The 17,518-nt window shown below is 31.8% G+C and overlaps 1 protein-coding gene across 4 annotated transcripts; it reads right to left on the bottom strand.

Moving 5' to 3' along the window:
• Nucleotides 1-2,394: 2,394 nt before the first annotated feature.
• Nucleotides 2,395-6,883, bottom strand: LOC133822835 (mediator of RNA polymerase II transcription subunit 23-like). Of its 4 annotated transcripts, none has more exons than XM_062255278.1 (6): nucleotides 6,416-6,881; nucleotides 6,230-6,316; nucleotides 4,723-4,781; nucleotides 3,724-3,804; nucleotides 3,499-3,624; nucleotides 2,395-2,697 (listed from the first exon to the last, which is right to left on the bottom strand). In XM_062255278.1, exons 1-6 carry the CDS (start codon nucleotides 6,600-6,602, stop codon nucleotides 2,572-2,574), a joined length of 666 nt encoding a protein of 221 aa, XP_062111262.1. In that variant the 5' UTR covers nucleotides 6,603-6,881; the 3' UTR covers nucleotides 2,395-2,571. The 4 variants fall into 4 exon arrangements, 3 of the variants coding, with proteins under 3 accessions (XP_062111262.1, XP_062111263.1, XP_062111261.1); XM_062255279.1 differs by having other exon boundaries at nucleotides 4,723-4,775; XR_009888046.1 differs by lacking the exon at nucleotides 4,723-4,781 and adding an exon at nucleotides 3,065-3,191 and having other exon boundaries at nucleotides 2,594-2,697; nucleotides 3,724-3,863; nucleotides 6,416-6,883.
• Nucleotides 6,884-17,518: the final 10,635 nt, after the last annotated feature.

Below are 17,518 nucleotides of genomic sequence, written 5' to 3'. Positions count from 1 at the left end.
CTTACTCTACGGACAAGCCCATACTTACATCTTGGGAACTCGGTAGTATAATTGAGTGGGAGTTTTAATCATAGATATGCACATCTATAGCTTCTGATGAAGAAGTGAAACGATTGTTTCCTTTTACTTTGGTTCAAGGTGTTAAATTATAGATATCACATTTCAGTAATTAAATTAGTTTACTAAAATATCATTTACAAGGAACTAAGTGTTTTAAGGATAAAATTATAAAACGCCATAATCTAGTACTTTATAAAACATTCGTATACTTGTGGGTTTAAAAGAGAAAGGCCACTAATTATAAAAATCCCAGTGGGGTCTTGCTAAAAACATGCAAGTTGAGCCCAATAGTTTAAGAAGAAAAATATAAGTTTTCATGCAAAGTTCTTAAAACAACCAAAGTTCAAGTCCCACTAACAAGTTTAGAAAGTCCAATTTAACATAACATTATTAAAAGAAAATGGCATTTAAAACTGATCGTTTCTCGTCCATAGGATGCCCCCACGCCATACACACCACGACGATAGAACTCCCCACATCAATACGCGTGCCATAGAGAAACTTATTTGCTACCTGGAAAGGAAAGTAAGGGGTGAGCTAAAAGCCCAGTAAAGAAATACAAACAGCAGACAAGTAAATCAAACAAATCATAATTGCATCACACATCATAGCATCATTATCGTAATAGCATCAACATCATAAACATAGACATAATCATAACAACATTGACATCATATGAAAAATCATCATCATCATAACGTCATCACATAAACATCATATCTTTGTGAACATGGCCCGCTAACTTGTCCATGTCACCCTTTGAGGTAAACAGGATCTCTGGTCCTTGAATAACCTTGGTGCATCCGCCCTTTGAGCTACGTCTTCATATCCTTAGTAACTCGAGCTACGTCTTCATATCCTTAGCAACCTTTTTTTTTTATGTGTCGCGTTCATCACGCTAACATCCATTCATATCATACAACATTCAAAATGACATACAATCCAGTCACATCATCATATTAAAGCATCTCATAATTCATAGCGCAAAGTATTATTAATCATAGCATTCTCATTCATACAAACGATCTTACCATTCACACCATTAATAAACAAAATTATATCTAACATCCTTACCTCAGGTCCAAGCAAGGTAAAATGACGACTTCACAACGAGCCTATACCATAATCAAAATAACCTTCCTTAGCATCACATAAACTCTACTTTGCCCACTCATCCAAACAAGGCATATTTACACATAAGGTCATAAAAGAATAATACACATTCTACCTATATTACATGCATGGTCTTGCTATAAAAACTATATGGTTGCATAATAGACATATTTTTTAATGTAAAAGTGAAATTGCATGCAACATGCATACGTAGAAACGTTCACTTATACAAAAATGGGCTTTCCCGATAGTTTTTAACTATCGCTATTGAGCAATGACAACAGTCGACTAACTGTCGTATTTGCCTATGGCGGCGTAGGAATAGCTACGTCAACAATTAACAAGTGTCGTCGTTACTGGCAACGTTGACAGTTAATAGGTGTCGCCGTTGCTAACAACGCCGACAGTTAATATGTGTCGTCGTTGCTGGCAACGCCAACAGTTAATAGGTGTCGTCGTTGCTGCCAACACCGACAGTTAATAGGTGACGCCGCAACATTAAATTTTTATACATAAATAATAATTTTTTGATAGATATTTTTTAAAACTTTTAATTATATTTTTAACAATTGAAGTTTGATATAAATTTAAATAAAAAAATTAATCACATAATTAATTATTATTACCATAACTTGTAAAAAAAAATTATATTTATCATAATAAAAAATCATATACATACAACATTTATTCATACAATTGAAATGTAAATAATACATCAAATCTCCATGAGTCTAAACAATTCTCAATAAAAATTCACTATAATATTATAAAACCATAAACTTCAAAATATATAATACAACATAATTCTCTTCTCCAAATTACTGCAAACTCAATCATGTTTCTTTTCTCAATATTTTGCCTAAGTATTCTCTTCGCCAATATCAATTCAAACAACACACAAGTTTTCTTTCTTATCTCCGCAGCACACAAATTTCTCAAATCCTACTTCACTAAAAACACACAAATTCTCAACCTTCTGTTATCACCGCAGCACACAGTAACAATCTCAGAACCTACTTCACTATGGATGAATATTTAAGATATTCAAACTCCTCTAACATTTGCATAATATTAAAATAAAAATTAGAGACATACCTCTTGCAAACTATTGCAAAAAAAATTTCTTTGAAGTCTATCTCAGCACATACACACATTTGTAATATTATAATATATAATAAAAGTGAGTCAAATCTGAATTAAATAATTAAATAATAATGCAAAAAGGAGAAAATAAAATATAATTAAGGTATGAATGGTAATTTTGAAAGTTTATATACATTTTGTTTTTTAAATTGAAAGTTGATATAAATCTATTGTCCACCTAAAATACATAGAAAACTACATCATAACTTATACTATTTTCAAAATGCAAAGATGGATTACACTTTTGACAGAAAACTAATATATATTCTGCAAATCATTTCTCTTGAACATTCCTGAATAAAGCCAATGCTCAGAAGGTCCACGATTCATACAGTATAATTTTACTCTTTGTTGAAGTTCTTGCCTATCAAGCAGAACAATCTGCAAAACAAATTAATTTCGCTATGAATGCCTCATCAGACACGAATATGCCACCTTAGTTGTAATTTAATTCTGAAACATAAAAGATCTTCTATTTGAAAAAATCAAATTAAGATTGTTTCTAGACTGATTTTCATGGAAAAGGCCATCTGAAATTGAAAATAGTCCTTAAAAAACACTCAACCATAAACCAAAAGCAACAATTAATAACTTCCTACATAGGAAAGTATTAAATCTACGATTCCATGCTTTATTTCAACTTCAAACACCAAGCCCTCTCTGGGTAAAACCAATCTCCAAAGTCGTATACAAATTTCTAGGAATTCCTGATATTTTTGGAAACATAGGGGTTTATATGATAACTTACCTCAAAGGATTGTATTTGACGATACAATCTAAATTCAGTTTGATGAGTTCGAAAAACCCAATTTCCATTAGATTCTATCTTTTGTTGTACAAAGGCCTTCTAGGTTTTACTGATTTATATAATTCATCTGAAATAGTATTTGATAATAATATTAAGTTTAAATGCCTTTATTCGTCCAAGTAGTCTGTATCATTTCTCAGAAGCAAGATTGAATTCTTTTAAAAATACTAGAATTTAACAAGCAAGCAACATAGAAGAAGAGGAAAAATGGAGTACATGCAACATTGAACAGTTCTGGACAACATGAAAAATTTTATAAATCATAAAATTCAAATCCTCAGATCATATTGAATGCTGCTACAAAAGCTTTAAAGTGATATGAAGGCTATATTAACTTATAATTCTTAGTAACATAATTAAAGATTCAAACTTACCACAATACGCAAAGCGTGAGGATCATCATCACGGTCAATAAGTGCCAAAAGCAAAATATCCAAAGGAAGTAATTCATGAAGCCAAACAAAAAATGCCAGGTTTGCACAAGTTTTCAGTAAAAGATCCTACAAAAGAAAAAGAAAAAAAACTTAATGAAAAGTCTGATAAAATGTGGCACATATTAAAAATGTCAATGAAATTCCTAAAGGGCACAACTTTTGAACCTGTAAGGAGTGTCCATGCTGAAGTTCCAACTGAATGTAGTGAAGTAGGACATCTACCATGTTAAGTGATGAGCTTTGTAGCTTGAAGGTGAAAATGTCATTGCTGAGAAATATACTTGAACTCAAAAGTATATTTCTATCTATATAAAGAAAGTATATATCTCATAGGCTAGAAAGAAGACCAGAAGAAATTAACCAAGAGCAAGAACAAAGTTGATACGTGTAATTTGTAAACATATACTTTCTTTTAATATCCCTTTAAAAAATGATCTATTTTAATAATTATTTGCAAAAAATAAAAAATCTTCCAAACAAAATGTCTAGTGAAATCTTACAATGATAACTACATAAATTTTTTCCATGAAATGTATATCTCAAAAGAAATCAATTAAACTACTTCAAATATTCAAGGAACAAAAATAGTGGACAAATCTAAAATATGAAGATCGACCATATGCTTGTATGTAACAATAAAAACAATTTCATCCACCCTCTAAATTTAAATTAACTATGTCATCTAATATGGGTGGGTTAGGCACTGCCTTATAGCAATATTCTATACAATACCGTCCCATTTCTGAACCGACTATTCACATTAATGCCTAGATATTAGCCTAACAACTGGGTGCTAAAACATGCTTAATGCCTGATAACTTATCTTAGTACTCTCACAAATAGAATTTCTAAAAGCTCTTATAATGCATCAGTACCAATATCACAACAACCCACAACCAAAAGCTCAGAAAAAGAGCAATACAACACAAATACACCCTTTCAACTTTAAGCCTAGGAGCAAAATAAGGGAAAGAGTACAAAGAAAGAGCACTACATTAAGTGAACAGAGTAAAAATAGGAAGTATTGATAACAATGAATAAGTACATGCAAAAGCAATAATGTATCATATCAGGAGAACATAATAGTGCCATTATAGAGAAGACAATAATTATGGCTTAAGTTTTTGGCAAAAAAGAAGAATGAGTAAAGGAACAAAAGCTCACCACATAAGAGGTTGAAACAGAATTTGGAGAAAGGAAAACCAAATCGGAGCAAGCTGAAACTTAAAAGTTGACCATATGCAAAAATAAGGCAGTAGAAACAGAATTTGAAACCTTTGTATCATCATCCATAAAATTAAATGGAAAGGAAGAAAAATAAAAATTGGAAGGTAAATATCAACCAGAGCTATTGTCTACATTTAACTCATATCTGATGTATAAAATACTTCCTTCAAACATTTAAACACAATCTATAAAACGGAAAGTAAATACTATCATATTTTCCTAAGTATTATCATGGTGAAGCCAATTTTATTCTTTCAAATCAATAAAGTTTCTTTCTGTGTTCAGAAATCAAATTGGGTTACTTGTAAACACACTCACACACATATGATAAGGTGAGAACCAAATACCAATTGCATTGTAGACACAATAGTTGAATCAATTCAGTCGGGTCTGGATTAGGAAGAAACATTGCACAAAGAATGAACTCGATCATAACAACACAACATATAGTAAGCACTAATAGAATCAATATATCAATCAAGTTTATATAACAAGATGGATAAGAAGTAAGATGAGAAAAATAAAAAATACAAGAAAACCTATGAATCAAACACTTGCAACCTTGTATTTAATTCAAAGGTGCTTCAATTATTCCATGTTTTTAGAGAAGGGGGGAATAAAAATTCATCTTAATCACAAATAGTTGGTGTGCATGAATTTACGATACCCAACCTTAAGATTTTCACGAAAATCAACTCTGAATCGAGCTTCTCCCCATTTCTGATTCACATCCTGTGAGTATGAGAGGTCATCCAAATCCTAAAACCTCTGCTTATTTTTATTCTTCTTTTACTTCTTCATTCACTGTGTATGTCGACTTGGAAAACAATTTCCCAAATGAAGTTGACTCATCAACTTCCTGACAAAGCTTTAGGTTAGTAAATTCCGTCACTTGGTAAGTCGGCAAAAATATGAAGCATTCTTATATGCTAAGTAGAATCCTAACTTGGTAAGTGACCACAATAATAACATAAAATTTAGTTAAATTCTTTTGCCAAAATCTGCAACAACACCAATGAAGAGTGACAAGACAAAAGAAAAATGACTTTAACTCAGAACTTCTATCAAACAGATGGTGTGCCAACTGCCAAGGACTATAATATTAGCTCTCAAGACTAAGATTCATAATCACCCAAAAAGAAAATAATCTGCCGTTAAATATTAATCATTTCAATGCATTAGACTCTTCAAATTTTCGATGTCAAATATCCAAAAGTAGTTAAAGAACTTCCAACTGCAGAAATATAATTTGAACTAAAAATCCAATATATTATATGAACACCAAAACTATAAAAGAATACAAACAGAAATCAGAAGAATTTAGAACCCTCAACATTCCTTTGGTTCAAGAACGCATGAACCAAATTCCATCTCTTCAATAGTCTGTCTCTAAAAACTAAGCATTAATCATGTAATAAATATAGAAAAAGAAGAGAAATTTCACCTTGTCCAAGAGTGAACTTGAATGGAGTCCCCCTGTCACAGCTCGAATCGAACTTAGTCCCATCCAGGAGAGTGCCCGTGTAATGAACTGTAAATAAAAACATAAATCAATAACAAAAATTCATAACAAATTACAATAACCCAATGGATTAGAATTGACTGAGAATGTTCAAAGAAAAAGCTTCACCTTCAACCTCGTCACCAGTCTCGGGGGTATCCCAGGCTTCACCTTCCTTGAAAAGCTTCTTCTTCAAACCCTGCTTTCCGATCTCCTTCCCCTCGTCGACCTTGAAAATGGTGCCCTCTCCAGGCAGATCTAATTCCTCATCCATCTCTTCCGACGGCGGCATATTCAAATTGATGTCGTCATCCATTGCTCGCAACGACAATGGTGACGCGATGCCCTAAAGAACCGAAGAAACAAACAACGGGTTTTCCAGAGAGAGAGAGAGAGAATTGAAGTGTGATGTGTTACTGAGCAGACAAGAAAAGTAGAAAGATGAGAAATCGAGAGGGACTGGGTTTTCCATGGTTTGGGTTCAAGCTAGGAGATCATCTTGGCTCAAAACAGAGAGGAAGAATAAGAAGAAGATAGAGAGGGAAATGAAAATTTTTTTGGTGGTTTTTTATTTTGTTTCGCGCAAAACAAGTGGGTCTAAAATAATTTTTAAAAATATATATATGGTAGCACTCTATTAATGTTACTACCTATTGATAACTCTTCATGTTTACTACACTCATGGAACTTAGATCAGCAGTATATGTTTATAGTTGTTAATTAATATTTGTAAAAATAAATTTTGATTTTTTTAAATTGTTGAAAGGAAACCTGGTAAAAAATGTATATTTATTATAAAAATATTATATTATAAATTTTTCATTTTTCAAATATATATCAATTTCTAAATATAGTTACTATCTCTCATTGGTTGGATACAACATTAATTATGGCAAAAAAAAAAAAACTAAATTCGAAATTAATGTAGAAAAAATAATATTTATCTATTGGTAGTACCCATCTATGGGTAGTAACCATTAAGAAGTCTTCCATATATATATATTTACATAATTTAGTATTTTTAAAATTATACTATTTATTAATTTTTTTACAATATTTTTCTAATTAATAAAACAACTCTTTTTTAACTAATACAAATTTTATAAATATATTAAAGAATAATATAAATAATAATATAGTTAATTTTATAAATAGGTTAAAGAATAATAAATTTAAATTTTAATATAAAAATTATTATAAATACAAAAGTTAATGATATGAAAAATTTAAAAACAAAAAAAATCTAGTTTTAAAAGTTTTTAATAAATACATAATTTTTATAAATATATATTTATATAATTTAGTTTATTTTTAAAATTATACTATTCATTAATTATAATTTTATATTTTTTATTTGAATTTTGGGGACATTTTATGACTTTTGGCATTGAACTTTTATTAACTGCTGGCGTTGGGGTCAATAGCGATACATTTTAACTGTCGACAATGGTCTCGAATTAACTGTTGGCATCGGGGTCAATAACGACAGTCAAAAGCAACGGTGACAGTTATTAGCTGTCGGCGTTGGTCACTATGCCTACATTTTTTAACTGTCGGCGTAGAGTCCCGCGAAGCAATTACGACAATCAACATAGTTGACTGTCGTGGTTGGTGTCGGGAAAGTCTAGTTTTGTAGTAATGGTTGTTTAAAATCGACATTAAAAACGATAATTCCTACACGCTTATTTCTATCATTTTTTAAAATAGTGAAATTGTAACATGCTTGATTACCATTGTTTGTCCTCTTAAAATTACCAGGTTGATTAAATCTCTCAAAACATTATTTTATTTCATAAAATAATTTATTTAACCAATTAAAATATAATAATCTCATTATTTACTTTTAAATCCCATAAAATAACAATGACTAAAAAAAACTATGAAATACTTATAGTTTAACATATTTGCTTAGAAAATAACATTATAATAAAAGTATCAACTTTATAAATTTAATGTGAGAAAAATATAATTTTAGATGTGAAAAATATATTTTTACTTGTATTATTTTTAGGACTTAATTTTAAAATAGAATAAATTCATAAGCAATAATTCAATAATTATTTTTAAAAATATTTTATTAAACTTTCAGCCATTATTTGATTTACTTAAATATTCACATATAAACTAAATTTACCATTTTTCTTAACTAAAATAAAGGAAAATCATAACCATTAGAATAAAGGCTCATGTTATATAAAAAACACCACTTTTAATATTTCAATAGTTCTTATTTCAACACACAGATCAAATTCCTTTTATTAAAATATAACTTCACATTATTTTTACAAAAATTCCAGCAACCAATTATACTATTAAAATCACTGTTTTTATTTTTTAAAAAAACTCATATTTTTATCAAAATATATAAAAAAATCTGTAGGTAATTATTTACACAAAATATTATCTCAAGGCACTTTGAAATCCTCCATTAACTTCTTAAATCATTAAAACAATTTGTAAAATTTACTTAAGCATTCAAGAACATTTTTCTCATCATTTTGACACCTTTCATACGCAAAAATCAGCAAGTACCATAATCATGAAATTCATTATTTTCATCATATTTCACAAAATTTCATACATATTTATTTAACAATATTCCAACACAAACCATAGCATGTTTCTACACCCTTTTTAAATATTTTAGATGTTACCATTAGCGTACAATAAATCATCAATCACCTTGAAACATATTCACAAGTCATGAACAAATAATCATATTTGATCTTGTCTTAAATATACTCTTGATATATTATAATCATGTAAGTATTCCAAAGAAACAAAACCATCATATATTCATTTAAGATCTTACCACACCCTATCATGTTTCTAAAAATTTAAATTGGCATAAGACATAAAAAAAAAAAAATAACCATCATGCTTTGAAAATCACCCTTAGGCCAAAATCCCATAGCCCAAAATAATCAAGTATTTTCATGTTATTTTTAAATACTCATCATCACTTTCTCATAGATCACAATTTAAAACCCTTGGCTTTCACATTAAATCTTCAAGTCAAAGCATACCCACCATCAAATCTTAGAAAATCTTTAAACAACATATCATAAACACCACATATAAATAATCAACTCCATGCACATACTATGAATATACATCTAAGAATTACAACCATAAGAACCCAAACAACAAGAGTACCCATGCCACGCCTAGGTCTATTTCCCCCATACATCATCATAAAAATTATATAACCACCAATCCATGAATCCAAGAAACATCATAACATTAGGATTAGAGATTCAATACCTCTCTTGATTGTAAAATCAAGAAAACAAATTGATCAACACCCAAACTTTACAACCCCATCTTCAAGCCTAGGGTTTTTTTTTTTCGAAATCCACCATGAGAAGAAGAAGAGATTGAACAACACACAATAAAAACCATATTCAATATTACTAGAATCAAAAGAAGAGAATAGACAAGCATAAATACAAAGAAGGCATACCCTAGACTTGGTTTTCCCTTCTCTTTCTTCTTCCTTTCTTCATTCTTCTCCTTCTCTCTCTAGCTCACGTCTCTCTCTCTCTTTCTCTCTCTAATTTCGGCAGCCCAAGAGCATAATGGCTATTCTCCACTTTCCTTCCCCCTTTATCCTTATTCTCTCATAATAGCTTAATAAAATAAAAGGGTAAGTTTCCTTTTTTCTCTTAATTTTTATTTATTTTGATTTTATCTTAATTGGTAGAAAAATAAAGATGATAGCATCCTTGCCTATTTTTATCTAAAATCACCCAATAAAAATGGTAAACAATCTTCTCCTTTCCCACTATGCTACACGTCCAAGCCTCTCCTTTCCCTTTTCTTTTATTTTTTTTAAATAATTAAATCTAATAAAAGGAAACCAGAAGTGTGTAGAAAATTCTACACATGTGCACCATGCAACCATGCACTTGCACACACTCAATAACTAGGGTGCATCACTACCTACCATGCACTTTAGTGCATTCAACCAAAACTCAAATAATCACACATTTTAATATAAAATAAATAAATAAATAACATTTAACAATTAAATTCACAAAAATCTACCAAACAATTCTAACAATTAATTTAAACAAACAAACAATTAAATAAAATAATTCACAACACTTAACAATTAATTAAATTAAAACACAAAAATTTTACTAACTAAAAAAAATATTTGGAGCACTACAAAAATACAACTCATAAATGAGTTTACAACTCTATTCAACTAGTGGTATTTTTTACTCTCGCCAACCGGGACAAGGATATCATAGATTAGTTCAAATCCTAAAGAAATAGAGATATGATTGTTTTTGGTATTTTTTTCTCATATCTTACATATTTTTGGTATATGTTGTGTTATTTCTTGAAATTTGTGTGAATAGAAGTTTTATTGAGCAAATGTGATTGATTTCCATTTTACTGATAATTTGTAGTCTTAAGTTAAGTAGTGTCTATGTCTACTCCCATCTTTTCTCAACTTTCGATGGAGAAAATCACTGGAGAAAACTTCCTTAATTAGAAGTAGAATATCAACATAGAGTTTATTGGTGACAACTCTGAATTCATCATGATTGAGAAATCCCCAGAATGAGCAACGTGTTCGCACGTTTGTGATGGCACCGTCAATGCTCGCGATGGCACCATAAATGCTTGGATAGTACCGTCTCTGCACATACGTGATGACACTGTGAATGCTCGGATGGCACCATGTCTGCACATTCGTGATCAACTCAACTATGGTCTGACGAATCTCATGATCGAGCTTCAGATTTTTGAGCTTATCAAGGGTGAACCTAGTAAAGGAGGAGAAAATAAGACTACTGTTGTTGCTGCTGATCCAGCTAAGGCTGAAGCTTACCAAGCTTCGTCTTCGAAATCTGGAAACAAGAGGAAAGGTAGACACTACAACAACCCCAAGCCTGCAAAGACAAGTGAACAACCAATGCACAGACGCCTAAGGGTAAGAACAAGAAAAACAAGAAAGGTAAAGGTAAGTTCTTTCACTGCAAAGAGATGGGGCATTGGAAACGAGATTGCCCCAAGTTTCTAACAGCGAAAAACAAAGGTAATGATTATAGTTCATTTATCTTGGAAACATGTGTTTTAGAGAATGATAAATCCTTTTGGATTATTGATTCTGCATCTACTAACCATGTTTGTAATTCTTTACAGCTTCTTGAATCGTGGGAGGAAGTGGACGAAGGCGACTTAAAGCTTAGAGTTAGGAACGGAGCGTTCGTTGCGGTCCAAGCTAGAGGAAGAGTTCGTTTAAAGTTCAGAAATAAATACTTAATTTTAAATGATGTATTTTTTATTCCGGATTTTAGTAGAAATTTAATTTCAGTTTCCATGTTGCAATTAGAACAATTTGTTATGACTTTCACAAGTTCTAATATATCTATTTCCTTCAATGGATCACAATTGTGTATTGCATGTTTTAAAAACGGGCTTTATATTCTGTGACCTAACAAACCCCTCTCTCTTAATAATGATTTGTTCAAAGTAGCTAAACCTAGGACCAATAAACGTCAAAAGACCGATAACGATAATATGACGTATTTATGGCACTTGAGACTAGGTCACATTGCCTATGATAGGATTCAAAGACTTACAAAGGATAGGCCTTTGAGGGAACTCACCTTAGGTGAATTACTTGTCTGTGAATCTTGTCTAGAAGGCAAATTGACCAAGCATCCATTCTCTGCAAAGGGTGATAGGGCCAAAGAACCACTTGGACTTGTGCATTCAGATGTTTGTGGACCTTTGAATGTACAAGCCAGGGGTGGGTTTTTGAGTATTTCGTCCCTTTCATTGACGATTACTCTAGACACTCATATATTTACCTAATGCATCAGAAATCAGAAACATTTTCAAAGTTTCAGGAATTCCTAGTGATGGCTCAGAACCAATTAGGTAAAACGTTAAAGATCTTGCGATCTGATAAGGGTGGAGAATATTTGGATATGCAGTTCCAAGATCATTTAACTGAACTTGGGATTTTATCACAACTTACTGCCCCAGGTACTCCACAACAAAATGGTGTTACGGAACACCAGAACAGAACTTTATTGGAAATGGTTAGATGCATGCTTAGTTACTCAACTCTACCAACTTCATTCTGGGGACATGCAATTGAAACCGCGAATGACATTCTCAATGTCGTGCCATCTAAATCCATCCCCAAAACACCTTTAGAACGCTGGAATGGTCGTGAACCTAGTTTACGCCATTATAGAATCTAGGGGTGTCCCGCCCACGTCCTAAGGAAAAAGGAGGGAAAGCTAGAACCGCAAACTAAAGTTTGCATGTTTGTTGGCTTTCTTAAAGGTACTCGGGGTGGACTTTTCTATAGTCATTCAGAAAAGAAAGTGCTTACTTCTACGAATGTTACTTTTCTGGAAAATGACTATGTCCAAAACTTCAAACCACGCAACAAAGTAGTTTTAGAGAAGATGGTTAAAGAAATGACTCCAACCAATGTTCCATCATCATCAATGCGAGTTGATGATTAAATTCCCACTCTTCATGTCCAACCGACGCAAGTCGATTTAAATGAAGAAAGTACCACTATTCCTGAGCAAACAATCACAGACCCTTGTCGTAGTGGAAGGGTTTCTAGGAACCCAGTTCGCTATGGTTTGGATGGTGAAACCAATATGGTTGTTGGTGACACTAGTGATGATGATCCGTTGTCTTTCAAACAAGCAATGGCAAGCCCTAAAAATGAACTATGGCTCGAAGCCATGAAACAATGAATGGAGTCCATGCACTAAAATTTTGTATGAGATCTTGTGGAAGCACCTAGTGACTTTAGGGCCATTGGGTGCAAGTGGATCTACAAGAAGAAATGAGGTGTTGATGGAAATATCGAGACTTATAAAGCTTGATTAGTGGCAAAGGGTTATACCCAAAGAGAAGGCGTGGACTATGAGGAAACTTTTAGTCTGGTAGCCATGCTCAAGTCCATTCGCATCCTCCTATCCATAGCAGTCACTCTCGACTATGAGATTTGGCAAATGGACATCAAGACTGCTTTTCTTAATGGAAATCTTGACGAAGTCATTTATATGGATCAGTCAGAAGGATTTAAAGTAGCTGGACAAGAAGGAAAAGTTTGCAAGTTGAATAGGTCTTTTTATGGACTTAAGCAAGCTTCTCGTTCCTGGAATCTTAGGTTTGATGAAATAATCAAAACCTATGGCTTTGAACAAAATATTGATGAGTCTTGTGTTTACCAACTGAAGGCAAATCAAATAGTGGTATTCCTGGTTTTTTATGTAGATGATATCTTACTCATTGGAAACAATGTTAAGAAATTATTAGATGTGAAGAATTGGCTAAGCACTCAATTCCAGATGAGGGATTTGGGTGAAGCAAGTTATGTTCTAGGTATCCAGATCATTAGGGATAGAAAGAACAAACTCTTAGCTCTATCTCAAGCACCTTACATAGATAAAGTGCTTGAACGTTTCTCAATGACAAATTCCAAGAAAGGACATTTACCGTCCCATCATGGAATTCATCTTTCAAAGAAGCAGTCTCCCTAGACTCCTGAAGAGGAAGATGCAATGAGAAAAGTTCCTTACGCATCTGTAGTCGGAAGTGTGATGTATGCCATGTTGAAAATTTATTTCTCTTACACTGTAGCCCAGTTCTTTCTCAAATTTTACAGGAATCTTTTTACATATATAAATTAGCTTCCTAAAAAATTTCAAAATTTTTAGAATAATAAAACTCAACCAAATGTTTAAAGACATCTGGGCAGTGCTTGCTGCCCAAAAGTTTTGTTTCAAGATTCTAGGGCAAACTTTGAAAAATCATATCTCTTATACCTTAAAATATTTTACTTTACAATTTCACAGTGACCCTTATACATGTTTAAAATCACATATTACAAAATTTCCTAGCTTTTTGAATAGTAAACCCCGTTCTAAAGTCAAAAAAATCTGGGTAGTGCATGCTGCCCAAAAATTTCTAGATTTACATCCAGATGCTAAAACGTTCATAACTTCGCTTTGAAAACACATTTTTTAGATTTTCAAAGGTCTAAACTCAAGTAATCATCTAGAAATATGCAAAAATATAAATTATTTATATAAACAGAGGTATTGGGGTATGATCTGACCCGTTGGAAGTCAGACCATGAAAACTTGGCAGCATGCATTTTTACACATTCTAGCAAAACTAAACACAAGTAGCAAAACCCTAGCCACATGCATGCATGAAAATAAAAAAATCAACCAATCTAACCCTCAATCATAAAATAAACTTCAAAAGTCGACAAAACAACCTATACGACCAGATCTAACATCAATAACCAAAAACAACTCAAAACCAACCAAAGATCTACCTTTGATGGTTCTAGCTTGGAGATGATAGTCCTTAGCTTGTCAAAACTTCCTTCTTGGATTCTATACCCTCAAACCAAGCCCCATAGGTTTAACATGCAGGTATTTTAGAGAGTGTTAGAGTAGGAGATTTTAGATGAATGGAAAAACACAAAAACTCTAGAACCCATACCTTTGTTTTCACTAGATTACCAAAAAGCTTCAACTTTGAGATTCTCCTAGAACAACCTCCCTTGAATCCTAGAACACAAGATCCATGCCATGCATGGATATTAGATCACATGTATGCATATTCCACCCCTTAAGGTTTCAGATTTGAAGAAGAATAGAAGTGAAATGGACAAAGTTTCGTACTTCCTTCTTCACTAGTCTTCCCTTGAGCTTCTCCTTCCCTCAATGGAGAATGAGTGAACCAAGCTTGTGAAGAGAAGAGAAATGGAAGCCAAGGGGCTCAGGGCTTTCAGTTTTGGGAATGTAGAGTGGAAGAGAGAAAGTTGTTTGAGTGGACAAAATGATTTTTGAGGGAAGTGTGTAGTTTTGGTGAAAAAAGATTAAGGAAAAAAATGTGGAAGAGCACTAATCATTAGGGTAGTCTCTTAACCTTCCATAGGATATGTGTCATAAGACACTTGAGTGCATAAGCATAGCCTAGCCGCCCACCCTTCTCTCTCCTCCCTTGTGAAAAGACTTTTATGCTCTTACCAAATTTTACCATACTTTAAGGCATTCAAGGACCCTTTGGTAATTTCACTTCTAATTTTTAACCAAAATTTTACCCTATAGTTTTTAAATATCCCAAGCTAAAATTAATTAAATAAATGTGACCAAAAATAAGTTTTGTCACATAACACATAATTTTGGTAATTTACTCAAATTGACCAAAATGCCCTTAGGGGCGCAAGCAAGAATTTCCATTCTTAAACCCAGTTGATTGGAATTAAATCCTCCATCAATTTTTCTTAAATTTATTGGCTCGACTATAAAGTCTCAGTGTCAGAAAAAATTAATATTTTTATGCCACAATGTTTCCTATTTAATTAATACGAAATTTTTACCCCATTATGATTTTTGACCCGATCCACGACCAAAGGTCTCAGTTTCTAAAAAAAGAAAACCACACTTACCACAGCATGGCAAGCATTCGTACATCACAACTTCTTGTAACATAAAATGTTCTCCTGGCATAATACATAATAAAGGGAATTAAAATACCCAAACTACGGTTTTACCTGATGCCCTAAACGCGGGGCGTTACAACACTGTCAATGGTAAGGATGTCATATGGAAGATTTGTAGAGAAAAGGACTATATTGCAAATGAATTAATTTTCCAGGGCAAGGAAATAATTATGTGATAATATGGGCCATTGATTATTTGTGAATTAATGAGTTATTTAACTGTATAGTTTTTATTTTGAAAAACTATATGTTAAAATAAATATTAATCATGTTTGGATTAATATATAGATAGATTAATAATTATCTTATTAAAAGATATTTATTTATTTAAAACTGATATTTTAAGATCAAATTAATTTTGAATTAACTGATACTTATTTTGGGATAAATATACTATCTTAAATATTAATTAAATAAACAAATGAAAAAAATCAGGGAGATCTATATAGTGGCTCACTGTATTGTTTATTTAATTATATTTAATTATTCTTTCTTTAAATATGATTTAAATTAAATAATTAAATAAGTTGTAACTGATCGGTTTACTTTAAATAAAATAAAGATTAATTAAATTAAATAATTATATTTATAAACTTGAAAAAAAACCATACTTTCAGAAGAAGTTTTATAAAATGGTTTTTGACTATTAGACTCTCTCAAGAAAAGAAATGATAGAATTTCTTAAACTTGAAATTCTAGAAATTTCTATATCCTCTCTCTTCTCAATTCTATTTAGATCTCATGGGCTGAGTACATCTAGAGAGTTCTAAATCAATATTTGAATCCTACGTACCCACACACGTCCTTTTGTGTTTGATGATAGATTTGGAAGATCAAGGTGTGAGCTTTCAGAATGAGGAAAGGAAGATCATTGATTTATACAAAAAGATTTAATGACACTTGATAGGCTTCAAGAGGTAATCTTTTATCTATTTGTATGTGATTTAATATATCTATATATGTATGATCCTGACTGGTATTAATAAATTTGTACAAAGATCCAATTTCGTTGCGTATTCTGATTTTCATATTTAATACCAACACATTTGACTCACTATCCAAAGTTCCCCCATCTCACTTTTGCCCTCGCTTAAATCAGGGCGTGTAGCAATCGAGGTACTCAACAAAACTTTTTTTTATTCAACCATAAAATAATCAATGCTCAAGTATGTAAAATCTTAAATTCACATCTCCTTAAAATAACAATTTATATCAAAATTTATTCATCATCATTGGTAAATTTGATGGATTAGATTTGGTTCATCAGAATTAATAAATATGATGGATCAAATATGGTTACACTATTTTGTGTCCCATATGTTTTTATTACATAAAATTATATTTTGTGACTAATAAAATACATGAATGCATTTGTTAGGATTGGTTAAATACATAATGGGAATGTTTTTGCAGAAAGTGGTGCAAAATCCTAGCAGTTTCATATAAGGAAGATGTGAAATTAAAATTTTTGTTGTAGGCATCTAAAAAATGTAATTTTTGGTCCAAAATGATACTTTGAAGTATTTAGGGATGCACAAAAACGTTTGGGAGCATTTGGAGGTGTTTAGGGTTAGTTTTGAGAAGTTTGACCTGCCTATCTGGGGTTGCTTCACCACCTTGTAGGTGACACATTGCCTAGATTATAAAACCTAGAAGAAACACAACAAGCGACATGTCATCTATCTAGTTCGTACATTGTTGTTATATTGGCTTCAAAACTA

Source organism: Humulus lupulus, chromosome 3, assembly GCF_963169125.1.
Source record: "Humulus lupulus chromosome 3, drHumLupu1.1, whole genome shotgun sequence".
In the NCBI taxonomy this organism is placed as follows: Eukaryota; Viridiplantae; Streptophyta; class Magnoliopsida; order Rosales; family Cannabaceae; genus Humulus; species Humulus lupulus.
Note: the sequence above shows the minus strand (reverse complement) of the source record. Positions and strands in the feature narration are given on the sequence as shown.